The following is a 17,188-nucleotide window of genomic DNA, read 5'->3' on the forward strand; positions in this document are numbered from 1 at the left end:
CCAGTTGTGTTTTGATCATAAAGGCTTAAAATATTTCTAGGAGGTTTCCTCTGTAAATAAATAAAATAAAAAAGGTACTTGGTAACGTCATTGTGCTTCAATAACGTCAGTAGCCCTAAAAAGAAAGGTGAGTTTCAACACAAAAGTATTATTTCATTTCAAAAATAATCAAAATTGAATAAAACAACCAACAACTTTGTAGATGAGTCACATACTACAATATGAATGAAACATAAATTGTCAACAAATATGAGCAAATAGTTGGTGAAGATTAATTTATTATTCTCACACTAATGAGATATATATTTTACATGACAAAACATAACACAACAGTTCACTAGTGTAAAATACAATCTCAACTCATAAAAACGGAGTTTTGAAAGTTCCGGGAATTGAAAAACTATTTCGGAACTTGATTTAAGAAAGAATGTGATTGTAAAACGTCAATGATATTGGACTCAAACCATAGAAGAGCTTCGAAAAAAGAGTTGTAGGCCTAAGCCTTCAATAGTTCTTCAGGCTCATCCTTGAAGAAATGTAAGTTAAAATGGTAAGCTCTTGAAGAACTTACTTATCTGTCTTGAAAATCATTATTTGTGGAAATTGACTATATAGATTGTTGTATTATAATGAAATATAAAATGATACTCACCTGAACAATGGCAGTGTAGTTGGGTTGGAGGAAGAGAGGCGGATTATCGTTGATGTCAAGAACATCGATGTTGACCATGGCGAGATTCGATACTCGAGGAATTCCATTGTCGGTGGCCCGAATTTGCAGAACATAGCTGGAAACCTGCAAAAGTTGAATAACTCATCAGAAATAATATGAATAATAGCTTATCAAAAGTTATGAGTACGTTCTGGGAGGACCAGATCCACTGCCCCTGGTGCACCGGGGCAGATGAACATGGGAGCTTTTGACAGTTCAACCGGTCGCCATCTTTGATTATCCAGCACCGGTGGAGAATTATTCATGCACCGGTCAAAAATATGATGCACAAAAGACTAACCGGAACCCGAGAGCTCCTATTGGCCGAAAGTTTGAGCGTCTGCTGCTGTCATATGAGCATCTGAAGTGAACAGTGGACACTCACGAGAAAGGTAAAAGTTAAAATGGAGGATCAAAGCAAATACGAGGTAATTTATTCTTTTGAAAATATATTATATCGCATTTTAGAGAACGGGGAATTTCATTCATTATTGGCGAATAAGTTTATTATTTGTATTATCAACAATAATGAACCGTTAATATTTACAATTTCTCAATCAACGCAAAGTCATTTTTGGATAGATCGTGTAATGAGCACATACATAACTTATTTTAATAGAATAGTCATACCAAAATAATCAGCTGAAAGGTTGATTCATATATAATAATTATGAATAATATATCAGTATAATAAAATATGTTTTATTAATTGATTGTTATTCTCATTCCTAGTCTTGAATAGTTTCTATTTTTACTAGTAAATGGCTTCGTAAAACATCATCTAATGTTTGTTATTTGTAAGACATAACCTACTTTTGTGTGAAACCAAACAAGCTCCAGTGTTTACACAGAATAAAATAGATTCAAAAAGTGCACCAAACTGCATGGATCGGTTTATGTCAGCCATCCCATGGGAACACTAACGGTGCACCGTAAAAATCTGATTCGGCAGCCATTTTGTGGTGCACCAGAGGCAGTGGATCTGGTCCTCCCAGAACGTACTCAATTAATTAATTGAAAATACAGTGAGTGAATTCCATTAATTTTTCTGTTGAGGCAACTCCTCTGAATATGATTCATGAGTTTTAAAATCGCTTCACGGTGGTTCGGAACCCACCTAAAACTGTAGGTTCATTCACCTCTCATTGCCCATCATCATTACCCACGCACAAGCTTGGAGCTCATGTCATACTCAGCAAAAAAAAAAAATAATATAAATATTGAGTAAAAGCACTCACCATCTCCCGATCAAGAGGCCTAGCCACCGAAATAGTTCCAGTGCTGGGATCAATGTAGAACTGCTGATGCCTGTCACCCCGTTCAATGTGGTAACTGACTTCCCCGTTCTTTCCGCTGTCCAGGTCGGTAGCAGTTACTTGAATCACCGAGTCACCGATGGGGATATCCTCGGATACCCGTGCCGAGTACGACTGTTGTGTGAATATCGGTTGGTTGTCGTTACTGTCGGTAACTGTTACATTGACGAGGGCCTGGTTGCTGAGTGGCGGTGTTCCCAGATCGGTCGCCTGTACTGTTAGTAGGTAGTCGTGAGCGCGTTCGTAGTCCAATTGTTGGGATATTGTTATCACACCTACAAAATAAATGATTCAATTTAAATTTCCACTGGAGAGATTCCATTCCTTATTAGTATAGACAATGATAATAATAAACGGTATACAGATGGAATTCGGGGTGAAATACAGCATTTAATTTGAATTTTAGTTATAAAAATAATAAATAATAGATAATGAAAATTTGAAGAAAGAAGAAAGGAAAAAAATTAGAAAAATTCTAGGTACGAGATTAACTGAGAATGGTTATAGATTACAGAAAAATAGCACAGTTGAGCAACATTCAAATATTGTAACAGACATGAGAAAAAGACGTCTAAAATTCTATGGTCATAATATCATGAGGCTCCCTGACCATAGAATCACAAAAAAATAGTAAAATATGTAGCTTCGCTTGCCTATGGAGGAGAATGGATTAGGAATGTTGAGAAAGATCTAGTTTTGGCAGGAATTACTGATGATGAAATTAAAAATAGAAATAATTTCAAAACAAAAGTGAACAAATGGGAAATTATTCCAGAGATAAAAGCACCAAGAGTTGGCACAGGATGAAGTGAAGAAAGAAAAGCTGCTTTTTCTCAGAGAATGAAAAGCTGGTGGGCGAACAAGAAAACCGCCAAGTCTAATAAAAATCGATGATCATGATTTTACTCAGCGTCTTCCACTTCGGGAGCTCTACGACTAATAATAATAATATTATACAAACAAGCAATCTAATCAATAAAATGTACATAATATTAAAAAATACTATATATGAAATTTACTACAATAATATAAATAAATATAATTTATTTCGGAAATTAACCTACTATTATGCCATCCCATATTTGATAGTCAAAAAAAAATAGACTTTGCTATGAAATGTTTGAAATTGGCTTGAGTAGGGTGGGTGGGTATTGCCTATAGCTCAAACCTATGTAGCTTGTTTTCGGTTAAACAAATAGATTATCACGGCAGGAGTGGATTTTATAGGTTCCAATAGATGGGTGCGATAAAGTGATAGGAATACTATTTTTCGCCACACTGCACAGAAAGCAGCTGTTTTCCAGTCCCTACGTAGATCTGAAAGACCTTGTTTGCAGACGACGTCAGAAAAGGGTTTCTTTTCCGGTCTAGGCCAGAAAGTTGTCTCTTTCCATTCTTTTCATTCGCTTCGCAACCAGTTTTATTCAATTATTTATTGTTGATTAGTGCATTCCGAATTTTAAAAAATGCTTGAAGATGACTGTGGTATTCCAAGTGAAATTTTAAAAGAATCTGAAATCCTGACTGCAAATCTTCTACCACTAAAATCAAGAGATAGGTACGATAGCTTAACGAGTATTCTTTATTTATTTTGTCAGCAATACCTGTAGTGTGGCGAAAAATATCGTTCGCACCACGGGCAAAAATGTTTTTCCAGCTCTCAATCTTTTCTAGTCCTGGCCTACGGCCTCGGACTTGAAAACCGATTTCGAGCTGGAAAAATCTCATTTTCTGCTCTAGGTGCGAAATATACTATTCCAGATCTGACACGTGCTTTTGACAGTGTCCATCATGATGCTTTGTTGGAAACACTTTTTAGGTGCATGGGAAAGAGCAGACTTGGGTTTCAACCTACTTAAAGGGAAGCCAATAATATGTTGAATTAGAGAGGATTGATGAGACTCATTTAATTAACCGAGCGAAGTGAGGTCTAAGATTCAAGTCGACGGTTTGGCATTTCTCTCAAATGTTTATATGTTGCGCATTTACGGTGAAACGCAGTGATAGATTTTTATGATATTTGACAGGTATGTTCCTTTTTTAATTGCGCGTCGACGTATATACAAGGTTTTTGGAAATTCTGCATTTCAAGGATAATATAAAAGAAAAAAGGAGCCTCCTTCATACGCCAATATTGAGTAAAAATCAAACTATAGAATAATTATTCATCATAAATCAGCTGACAAGTGATTACACAGATGTGTGGAGAAGCCAGTCTATTGCTGTATTTTCATAAGGTCTATAGTTTCAATCAGGTACTTTTGGATGAGAATACTGCGTGAGGTCTACTGTTCACAGAACTACTAGTTAATTATAAAATAAAATTTAAGTCAGGTGAGAATAAGCGAATTGGAGGTCACTCTGAGTGTTGAGACAATAAAAATCGGCCGGAAATAGGTAAGTGTGAAAACAGCTACAACTCATGGAAACTGTTATTGCCGATGAAAAATATGGTGCGGTATGTTGACCTAAATACGGTTCACAACTATTTGATCATGTTCCCCATGAATGTTTCAACCTTGAGCCTTACTATTCTAAAAAAATGGCAATCTTCATTATAAGAAATTCTGTGTTGTATTGATATCTGAATGTACAGATACTATGTTGTAATGGAGTAAATGTACTGCGATCTTGTCACAAGCCTAGTTACTATGGTTTCTCTGATGTTGATTCTATATTATGCGATTTTGTTCATTCGATTCATGATAACATATTATTAACAATTATAATTCAATAAAACCTTTATGAAGCCTTAAAATTCTGTGTTGTATTGATCAATAAAAATGTACAGATCTCTGTGTTCTATTGAAGCACTGTTCTGCGATCTTGTCACAATCCTAGTTACTATGGTTTCTCTGATGTTGATTCTATATTACGCGATTTTATTCACTCGATTCATGACAAAATGTCATAACTATTTAGACAATAGAACCTTTATAGAGACGCCCAACGATAATTGTAATAAATCAATAGATAGATGTATAGTTGACCGAGCGAAGTGAGGTCTAAGATTCAAGTCGACGGTTTGGCATTTTTCTTAATGATTAAATGTTTATATGTTTTTATGTTGCGCATTTACGGCAAAACGCGGTAATAGATTTTCATGAAATTTGACAGGTATGTTCCTTTTTAAATTGCGCGTCGACGTATATACAAGGTTTTTGGAAATTTTGCATTTCAAGGATAATATAAAAGGAAAAAGGAGCCTCCTTCATACGCCAATATTACCGTAAAAATCAGACTATAGAATTATTCATCATAAATCAGCTTTCTAGTGGACTATAATACTACCCGTTCAAAAACATTTAACATCTTGAAAATTTATCTTTCCATCAACGTTAGTAGACAGTTGACTATAATACTACCCGTTCAAAAACATCGAACATCTTGAAAATTGTATCTTTCCATCAACGTTGTAGACAGTTGCAGCCAGACCTGATAACAGCGCTCACACTCACATTCCGGGACGACACGTCACGGTACGATAGGACAGAAAGCTCTATATTTATTTAGGATTTTTTCTAGACATTTTAAATTGATAAATAATTTATTAATTTTTGAGAAAACATAACAACAGGTCAATGTAACTTACTGAGCGCGAGGTCTACTGTTCGCAGAACTACTAGTAATGATATATATAAAAACCTATATTGAAGCTGCAAATGACAAAAAAGGCACAGCCAATACTGCTTGTTTCTTGGAAAAATTCTCCTCAAAATCAGTCATAGGACAAACTAGAGGCCACAGGAAGATCTCCAAAACTATAAAGCTATGCCCCCCTCGCACCCATGGGACTTAAATGCATGGATCAATCCGATCAAATGTATAGATATTGAAGTGCTGTACTGCAATCACACATCTGAAATGATTTTCAATCTGAAATAATGAACAATTAATGTAATAGAGTTTGAAAAAGCACTCACCTGTGTTCTGATCGATGTAGAACTTGCCATGCTCATTTCCGCCGATGATCGAGTAGACAATCTGCGCATTGATGCCGGTGTCAAGCGACGTTGCCAACAGGTGCGCGACCTCCGTGTTGACAGCCGTGCTCTCGGGGACGATGGCGTTGTAGGACCGCGACACGAATTCGGGCGGATTGTCGTTGACGTCCAACACAATGACGGTGAGGGCCGTGATGCTCCACAGTGGCGGCGAGCCCTGGTCGACCGCCTTCACGGTCAGGTTGTAGGAGGCCTGCGTCTCGCGGTCGAGTGGCTTGGCCAGTGTGATGATACCCGAGTCTGAGGCGATGGTGAAGTGGCCGTCAGCCGAGTCCAAAAGGTAGTAGCGGATTTTGCGGTTCATGCCTGGATAAGATAATATATTTATTCAACACTTGTTTACAAGATTAATAATTTGGTGAAGAGATCGAAATGGACATAGCCTACATAATATTTGGACGATTTGAGAGGAGATTTTGAAATAGAAGAAGTTTTAGGCAATCATCTTTTTTTCTTTTCTGACTATTGTATTGTTTGTTTGTTTTAATATCTTCTCAGAAACTCTCAACAGAGTATGAGAATTGTCAAAAAAATGCATGGAAACATTACTTTCAATAAGAAAATATACACATGACACATATTCATATATACGTAGCCTACATATATGATACATACATATAAACATATCAACACACAAATTGTTTGCTATAACCAATAAATAAACACAGCATTTTCACATTAAAACAGTTGAATAGCGTCATAGAAAAACATAAAATGAACACAGAGAAATCAGGTACTGTACATAAATTATGTCTTAAAAATATAAGACATGAATAATCCCTGGTGGAAATTACATCGATGTAAATATAGACAATGATACTGGTGGGATAATAATATAAATAGTGATTTACATTAATAATAAATAATAATAGATTTTGAATTTCAGCTCAAATTAAATTCCAACTCATTCACGAAACTACAAAAATTCATCCATCGAGATAATGAGCCCATCTAATCGTTGTTGGCGAACTAGATCATTATTATATTAAATTGAAAATGGAATTGAACTAAACAAAATTAAGATCCTCCTAAAATGATCTCAAACCTACAGAACAAAGTATAGTAAAATCAAAGAATCCAACTGACCATTTATAATATTCAGTGAATATAAGCCAAGTGTCTATTAGGTTGTTAAAATTTTGATTGCAAAAAATTGATGAGTTATGAATCATATTCAATTAAAGCCTGACAAATTTCAACCGCGATCAAATTTCATTATAACCAATCATCAGAGAAGTCTTCTTCTCAAAAAGCCTTCTCTGAGTGATTCTCAGAGAACCAACTAGATTTGTTCTCGAGCCTTTCTTTCAAAAAATCCTTCTCTGATTGGTTCTCGTGGCATTTGATCGTAATTCAAATTTAACAGGTAATGAGCGCACCCTTTTCCACTTAACCCAAAACGTGAAAAAGGAAAGAGTAGAGTGGAGAAATGATGGATGATAAATGGAGGAAATGAGGAATAAGAGTGATGGAAAACATCTCTCTTCCACTTACCAATATCGTTATCGGTAGCATGCATCTTGGTGACCAGTGTTCCGATCTGCGAGTCCTCGGGCAAAGTGGCAGTGTAGTTGCGGTTGGCAAAAGTGGGCGTGTTATCGTTAAGATCTGACAGGATGATCTCGATGTGAGAGAGACACTCCCAGTCCTTGTCTTGCACATGCGCAGTCAGTTGGTAGCGCGCTATCTGCTCTCTGTCTAGCAGACGGGCTGTTTTCAGTTCACCTACAAAGCAAATAATTGATAAAAAGAAAATTCGAAAATTGATACAAAAATATTGATTGTTCCGACTTCGTACATGTGCAAATTAAATACAATTACTAAATTGCAATTATCTGTAACTAGTGCTCCGTGAGGGACTAATTAAAAACTTGACCTACTGAAATCTTGAATGATTTGAAATAGGCCTATAACCATCCTCGGTAAATTAAGAATCTATATTATGTAAAATTTCAAGTTAATCAGTCCAGTAGTTCAGACATAATGATGCGTCATATGTGAATTTCCTATCCCTTACGTGTATAAGCCAATTCTTTACTTTATTATATTATATAGATGATAGATATCATAGTCTGAAAGGGGAAGACTTAGCTTAGCTTGTACGAATATAGTAGGAATACTCTCAAACAGTAGGAATAGTGGGAAATAGTAGGAGCAGTCCTTGTAGGAATACTCTCAAATTTTAATGGTAATGAAGTCCAAAAGGTTAAGTGTATGTCACGCACTGCACATTTCTTGTCCGAGAATACTCCTTGAAAATAATTTATTGACAATAAGTGATAACAATTTTGAATTTAGTAATGTTGTTAGAAAAATTGTTTAATGGTGTTAGACACTTGAAAGCTTAATAATTTCAATAATATTGAACTAAAAATAAATGAATAAATTCAAAAATATATTAATTATATTTCTGTTGAACGCATGAGTAATGAAGTTCATTATCATGCTTTGATTCTTAATGGTGTAAGACACTTGAAAGCTTAATAATTCCAATAATATTGAACTAAAAATAAATTAATAAATTCAAAAATATATCAATTATATTTCTGTTGAACGCATGAGTAACGAAGTTCATTATCATGCTTTGATTCTACATGAAAACTAAATTCGAATGGCATTTTTTTGGTGGGAGTCTGTTACAGGAATATCCCACATAGCACATAGCCTGAATATGCATATGCCTAATTTGAGCCGAATTTATATGATTAAAGTCATTTAAATTTTAATTTGTATTTTTATAATTTTAACCATATAATTTGAGCCATTCACGACATATCAGCCGGGACTAGTTTTACGTTTGATTCTAAAATGTTTCCTATTTTTCAACCGAGTGAAAATAACAACATATAATCATAGAGAAAATGTAGCACAAGAAGATATGTTCCGAATAATTTGAAGCTTATTACTGTTTCGGCCGGATGAGAGTGTGAGAACGGCATAGTATGAGAGCTTACCAACGTCGCACATAGCTTCACGAAAACGAACTACTTGGATTATCAGATTCAGTTAACAGTGAAATTTGGAACATAAACACCCTATACCATGGCCATCTATAGTTCTCTAGATTGGATAAACTAGGTACACTGTAGCATAGAGAAACAATAGCGTAAGTAGATATCCCATGGTATAGGGCGTTTATGTCGCAACTTGTATTGTTATCTCAATCCGATTACTTGTAGATTTTTACTGTTTTGTTGAGGTGAGAGTGTATGAACGGCACAGTATGAGAGACTACCAGCGTCACACACCTTTTTGGGAAAGAAATACGTGGACTATCGGCTTGAGATAACAGTAAAAGTTGCGACATAAACGCCCTATACCATTGGATATCTACTCAAGCTATTGTTTCTCTATGACTGTAGATTGTTACACTATAGATTGTTACACTATAGATTTTGTTACATTATAGATTTTGTTACACTATAGATTTTGTTACACTATAGATTTGTTACACTATAGATTTTGTTATACTATAGATTTTGTTACACTATAGATTGACCATGCCTATATCATGCTATATTTCCCCTATGATATAATTTAATGAAAACAATATGATCAATCGTTATCAAATACGTATAGTATTGTTGATAGTTTACCTGAAGCTCTATCGAGGGAGAAATGATCAGCCGAGTTTCCAGTAAGATAAAACCTGAGCTTCGGTTCAAGGTCAGCATCAGTGGCCAGAACAGTCAACACATATGTACCAGGTGACACACCCTCCGAAATCATCTCCTGATACCTGTATCTCAGGCAGTACGGTTGTTGATCTGCGAAAAAGTAACAAAATAAATTAATTTTTAGTTGATTTTTTTCAATTAGTTTAATTTTTTTTTTAATTTTTAATTGGTCGACAACTAATGACTTATCGTAGAGCTCCAACAAACGAAACTAGTATCTCGAGTTGTTTTAATGAAGTAGTGCGATATTGACAAAATCAAACAGTTTTCAATTCAATTCAATTCAATTCGTTTATTTCCACTTGGCATACAATACATGTACATATTTATATTTGATATTCAACAAAATAAGAATCACATTTTTACAAAATCAGTAGAAAAAACATATTAACAGTTTGCATTCAATATGGATATCACAATGTATCTCTATAATGATTCAATATGTATCTATCACAACATCATCCTCACAACACCACACACCACAGAATGAATTAATGAAGACTTGGAAGAGGTTGGATCAACTGATTAGAGATGGAAAACTAGTAACTCTGAGGAGTAGTAACTCTAGTGACCCAGAAATAAAACTAATGCTGTTTTTTTTAAATTTTTATTCGATAATTTCAATGAGAAAATGCAAATAGCACTCGAAAGATACGCAATTTTTTTATTTAATTATCTATTAATAGAAAATATTGATACAATGCAGGTGAAAACAACAGGCATTCGCACAAACAGCTTTTAACCTTAATTAAAAAAAAACATTTGGAAATAAATGTTGAATAAAACACAAAGGAAACCTGGTTCTTTCATTTTATTATAGAGTAAAAATAAATAAAAAGTGGTTAAAAACATTTCCTTGTGGTTTATTTATTATCAAGAAATATCACAATAAAAACTATAATATGTAATGATTTAAGTGTTTTCAATTGTTGCTGTTTTCGGTCCAGTACACGCCAAAATCATAAGCTCGCACTGTACTCTATTTGATATAGGCTATTAGGATATATAGAATGTAGACTATAATTGATGTGAACAATTATGAGTTTACATTGGAATTTTGAGAATCAATGTGTTACAAGTCTAATGTTACATCAATTAGAGTGTAAGTAAGTTAGTGGACTCATATTCAAAGCTGAGTACAAAAAATGAATAATTTTTAAAATTTCAAAAATTAATAATAGGAGAGATATGAATGAGACTAACTTATAACTAACAAATGGACCAAACTGATAACCAACTCACCATTAGCATCTAGTATATCGACCTGGAGGGAAGCTAGGGCCACAAACTTTCCATCAGTGGCAAGCACAGTGAGATGATAGCTGTCCTGCTGTTCGCGATCCAGCTGGCGGGCGACGTACACCTCTCCGGTCGCCCTGACCGCGAACTGCGCGTGGCGGTCACCCGCGGTCACGTGGAACTCCACCGGCGAACTCACCTCGCGGTCAAGGTCGTTCACCGATACCTGGACTACCACTGTGCCTGGGAGGGCGTCTTCGTTCACTGGGGAAAGAGAAAAAGTAAGAGGTTAGAAAACTTGAATATTTGGTATTTTTCTAGTCAAATAATAACTTTGCTATATACACGAGCACTTAAAAAGAAAAGATGCATACTTCAATAATCAAGTAAGCTTAACTCAGAATGGAGTCAAAAAACACACAAGAAGGTTCGTATTGAATTTGTAAACAAAGCTAGAACATCATTGTTCAACAAACATGAAAATTTAATCACAAATTTTTAAATTCTTATCATGTAATCTATCTTAATCTTAATTCAGATAATAGGAATTTGATAAGAAAATGTTTTTATTCCGATTATACTTTGAATGCTGAAGAAGATAGTATTTAATACTAAGAAGACAGTATTCTACATTATGAAATCATCTTAATTTTAATTTTTTAATAATCATCTCTTAATTGCTTTTGTATTTTATATCTGATGAAAAATAAAATTCTGTTATTATTTATCTATTTATTACTTTTATTTGTTTTATCATCATGCATAACCTTCCGGTGGGCGCGTAGCAGCACTCCGTGCTGCCAAGTAATTATTCTTGTAATAAGTAGGATGGCATTCATTTTACAAAGTTGGGACGTTCAGTACCTACAGTTGGCAACATTGGTAATACAATCCACATGCTAGATGTTGTTTACATTGATTGTTCCAGTCGTGAGTTGAAGACAAACACATAGACACGTCCTACATGCAGCACTCTGTGTTCCTAAATTTCAAATATTCATATATGTTATTTTCTAAGAGACTATCCCATTTCTTTCAAGTTTCATTATCAATTATTATATGTGCCTTGTATGATGTTTTTGATATTTTGAGAATAGCTGAAATAAAATTATTCTTTTAATGTGGTCAGTATTTGTATTCAATTCAGTGAGTAACAATTTCCAGTATATTATTATTAAAGAATAGTATAACATGTTCAAGATGTGACTACAATATTATCCAAATTGATTATTTTTTTATGATATAGACATTCTTTTTTCTCCTAGCCTGAGCTGTAAGCTGTAGGCTTAGAAACTAGGATATTTCAGAGGCAGCACTCAGTGCTGCTACGCGCCCCACTCATGCAAGTTTCAAGGACCCGCCCACCGGAAGGATAACTAAACTTGCACCTGCACATATATGCATTCAATGTGATCATACCCTTATATTACTATACAATATCCTATTATATAGAGCAAGCAATTTCTGTATACAGTATCTGTTTATATTTTTATATCTGGTTATTTATGTTCAACGGATCTCGAAAACAGCTCTAACGATTTTCACGATATTTTGAACACAGTAGGTTTATAACATAAAAATTCGATTGCACTAGGTCTCATCCTTGGGAAAATTTGCTGGAGGACATAAAAAGGATAATTCATCCTTGGAAAAACAGATTATTATTTCGTCGTCTGTCGATAACAGAAGATGCGTGTGCCTGTGTGGGAGATCAGCTGTGTAATCAATTAGCTTACCGTATCTCGCGAGAAATCTAGAAATTTTAATTGACTCGATCAAAATAATCTGATTTGTTGACATGAGATGGTATATCATAATATTCAAAGTTAATCACTATTTTACAGCTCTAAGTAATTAGTGAGCGTTATTTTGTTATTCAATTTGGTTTTTGAACAATCTAAATTAGAATTTTTATGTTTTCAAATATTTGGACTGAAAATTTGACCTGAATTCAAGTGTATTTTTGGAATATTTATAGTGTATGAATCAGAATCCGGGGAAGAAACAGTTTTTGGCTGTGTCTGTTAGTCCTTCCCCAATCACTTTAAAGAATTGAGGACTGTTTATCAATAAATAAATAACGAGCGAAGCTCGGTGCTCCGATATATAATAATAAAGTGAACAAACTAAAACTAAATTATAATCTATTATTATTATTAGATTATGTTTGATGTTTATTAGAGATTATGATGTTTGACATGTGTGCTATTCTTGAAGAATAAGCTATGCAATAAATATTTTGACTAACATAAACTAATCTGACAATCATTTGAAGACCTTACCAGCAGCCACATAGGAGTCCTGCGTAAAAACGGGTGGATTATCGTTGTAGTCGACCAGTGCAACAAAGACCTGAGTGGTGGCGGAGAGAGAGGGGTTTCCGCCATCAATGGCCACCACAGTGAGCGAGTAGGAGGGGGTGGTCTCCTTGTCTAGGGCCACCAGAGTGGTGATCCATCCGGTGTAGGCGTCCACCGTGAAGATGTCACCACCACGCAGAGAGTAGCGCACCTCACCGTTGCTACCTCCGTCTTTGTCGGTGGCGTGAACTGTGCAACAAGGAAACATTAGGTTCAAATGAAATGTGCTCAAAATAATACAATGGATCATTGTTTATAATGCTTTGTTTTTGGTCAGTATAAATTATTTGTTATGGGTTCAAAATACAACAGCCTGCACACAGGGACAATACTAGCGTGAATTTCAAATTTAAATTCATAAAATATTACATATTCACAAAATATAAAAGTGTTATAAATTACATGAATAAATTCTCCCTGCCTGGATGATTTGTCCGTGTGCAGGGAGGAGTCGCAAATTATCAGACAGAGGGCAAACACTAGCAATAATAAAATAAATTACAAACTAAGAATAATAAGAGAGTTTATTTTAATAATAAATTTTAAAACTAAAGATAGGAAAAAAACAATAAATAAATAAAATAAAAGTGTCAGCTCGACGGCGGTTAAAGGGCTGAGTTGGGAGTAATATAGCTTTATTAGCGTGGTACTGTGTATATTATTTGAATGGTATTTTGTGTTCAGAACTACTATAGAAATATTCATCTATATGGAGAATGTAGAAGAGCCTCCGCAGCATCTGAACCGATGCAGAGCAGCCACCTGCTCACTCTCCGCTTGTAGACGGCAACGCTAATTTAGCGTTCACTAGCAGTTGCGGATCACAAAATTGGAAATTTGAATTGGAAAATCTATGTACATTTGAGCATGTACATAAAAACACCATTGAGACAAAACAAGTGTCCAAGCGAGTGGCGGGGCATTAGTCGTTGTAACGCTTATCACACTGGGGACACCAGATCTTCAAATAATTATTAAAGAATAATAATTCAGATAATTAAGTAGTGTATTAAGACAGAATGCATTTACGCACAGATATGATCATAGTAAGCTGAGACCATCTTATGTTTAATTACTGAGCTGACAGCCAACCATGCAGGGGCATTCAACACTGTCTCTCCCCAATATGTCTCTGGTTACCAGATCTGGGACACCAATGGTGTCCGAAAATCATCCCAGTATATTAAATTGCTGTCACTAAACAGAGAAACCACTAGTGTCCTAGTCTTTTATGGCCAAAATATGTTTTGGAGAATTTTAAATTTGTTATAACTTTGAATTAAACACAATTTACTGACTTTGTTGTAGTAGTCTACACGTGGAAACACAGAGTGTTTCGACATAGAAAAAAGATCAACAATTTAGTATTTTGTTTGAATTTTCATAGTTAAAAATTATATAAACACAATTAAGTGATTTGTTTGAATTTGTTATAACGAGTAAAACCTATCTCAATGGGGGCATGGGACGGTCAAGCGAGAACAATACAACTGCGAGATCCTTGGGCAGGTAGATTTAGCACATTTTCGACCCTTGTGCAATGAAGCATATGCCCCCATCCTGTTATGTTTAGTAACGTTATTCGGCACTTAGCATTTAGAATTTAGAATTTTGCTTAGATTTGGAAAAATAGAGCTCATTTAGAAAAATGGTTGAATTTCATCATTATGCAACACAATTTTGAGCCAATTCTAATATTATCAAAGAACATTTTAGTATAGCTTCACTATTCTATTACCTAATAACAGAATATCTATACTATGTAGAGTAGTATAGGTAGAATCGTAGAGGGTTTATAGTATGGTATATAATGTAGTATAGTATATAAAATAGTCATCGAATAAAAAAAGACATCAGGACAAGGCTCTTTGGGCCGCTGATTCCATGGATTGATTGGGCAGTTTTATTATATATGTAAAACAATTAATGTTTTTTGTGGCACAGACTAATATAGGACTTGCAATAGGACTTGAGCATCACTGCATAGTGGCCCAGCACAAGTGCATTTACAATTTATAATATGTGAGTGACAAGGGTATATCAATGTGCAATGCTAGTTTTTACGTTTATAAAAATTATGATGGTAAACCATAAACTTGAAGAGAATACACCATTAATTATGAACTTACAAGTTATACATTTTAATATATAAAACTAATTTCTTAGTGCTACTTGATATTTTTGAAACGATACATATGTCGAGTTGTAAGTTGCGGACCAGAGTGTTGGGGTTTGGAGTAAATTTTGAAGATATATTATATGTTACTAAACTTATCTGAATGGGGGCATAAAGAGATCTATTGTTGAATATCGGTTGAACATTGACAGTTAATGTTCCCCATTCCACCGGCGTTGAAACAGGGGTATTGTTCTCTCTTGACCCCCATCCAGATAGGTTTTACCCGTCATAACTTGGGTGGGTACAGTACCAATAACAGAATTCAGTAATTTGTTTGAATGTGTTTTACCTTTGAGTATAGGCGTACCCTCCTGCACATTCTCAGCCACATTGACCTGGTACCGATCCGAGTCGAACTGTGGAGGGTTGTCGTTTTCATCCAAGACCTGGAGGGTTATCTCGGTGAGCGCAGTGAGCGGGGGACTGGAGTCGGTGAGTGCGAGGACGCTGATGAGGTGAGAGGGGGCTGTCTCCCGGTCGAGGGCCCCCGACAGGGTGATCTCACCCTCCATGTCTATGCTGAACATACTGCCTCCGCCCATCAGTCGGTAGGTGACGGGAACGTCTGATATCAGCTTCACACGGGTTATTACGCTTCCTGTGAACATGAAAAATGGGTTCAGTGGGTGATTAATTTTCATTTCATTATTTTTTTTTGCTGAGGGTGATTCTCACATGAGCTCTAGGCTTATGCGAGAGTAATGAGGCGGATGATAATGAGAGATGAATGGATCTACAGTTTAAGGTGTGTTCCGAACCAACGGGAAGCGATTTTACAACTTATGAATCATATTCAGAGGAGTTTGGCTCAAGCGGTCACCCTTCCAACGGGAGTAGCCGGCACATGATTCTCAACTTATCTAGGCGATAGCTTATCAGCGCGACTACTGAGTCAAACCGCTCCCTAATTGGCACTATCTACGCCTTCTTCAGAAAGTGAGTACAGTATCTCGTTAGTCTCAAAACATATTGGAGCTATGACGTGTCATATACTGCGGGAGCGTTGCTCCTTAATGTAGTTTAATAATTATGACGAACAAGAAAAGAGAAGTAAAGGTGGAGGGTAGCGAAGAAGGTAGCTAAGAGAGTTGAAAAGTCAAAACTAAGACTAAGCTAAGAGAGTTCAAATATGTCAGAGCTTAGTGCAGCGGCGAAGCAAGGATAGAAGGTAGAAGGAAGCACATTATATTCTTATACATGCATTATTTTACACACTCAACTACAACTTTCTCTGATACCCTCTACCCTCTCAACTCCACTATATTATAACCCTAACGCGTGTCGTCATATATCAACTTCACTCGGGTTATTATATAAACTTCTTGTAATATGAAAAATGGGTTTGATGCTCAATTAATTGTTGATTTATTTATTTGATAATACAGAAATTATAGATTAATTGAAAATTGACAATAATCTGTGTTCAACTGATCTATGTTTCTCTAAATATGATGAAAATATCATCCCAAATTATCTCACTCATTGAAGAATGATGATTTTTAGAAATGTTCAGACGACTCTTTTTACTTTTTCTGATGGTGTTTTTCATTTCGTTTTGTTGAATTATCACCATATTGTATTCAAAATATAACAATAAATTTTACATAATTTTCTGGAGCGCCGCAACTCTTACTGGCGAACAATCTCTACTTATGCCAGTGGTTTTCCAGAAATTATTTCTAGTATTTATTTTGTTATAAC

General features: G+C 35.3%; 1 protein-coding gene across 1 annotated transcript in view; it reads right to left on the reverse strand.

Moving 5' to 3' along the window:
• The window catches only part of LOC111045057 (fat-like cadherin-related tumor suppressor homolog), a 763,395-nt gene that overhangs the window by 15,851 nt on the left and 730,356 nt on the right, over positions 1-17,188 (reverse strand). Inside the window, 8 exon segments of the mRNA XM_039439274.1 lie at positions 653-796; positions 1,951-2,303; positions 5,952-6,338; positions 7,527-7,757; positions 9,629-9,799; positions 10,952-11,212; positions 13,231-13,497; positions 15,777-16,085. Coding sequence (XP_039295208.1) covers positions 653-796; positions 1,951-2,303; positions 5,952-6,338; positions 7,527-7,757; positions 9,629-9,799; positions 10,952-11,212; positions 13,231-13,497; positions 15,777-16,085 — 2,123 coding nt within the window.

This window comes from Nilaparvata lugens, chromosome 12, assembly GCF_014356525.2.
Source record: "Nilaparvata lugens isolate BPH chromosome 12, ASM1435652v1, whole genome shotgun sequence".
NCBI lineage: Eukaryota > Metazoa > Arthropoda > Insecta > Hemiptera > Delphacidae > Nilaparvata > Nilaparvata lugens.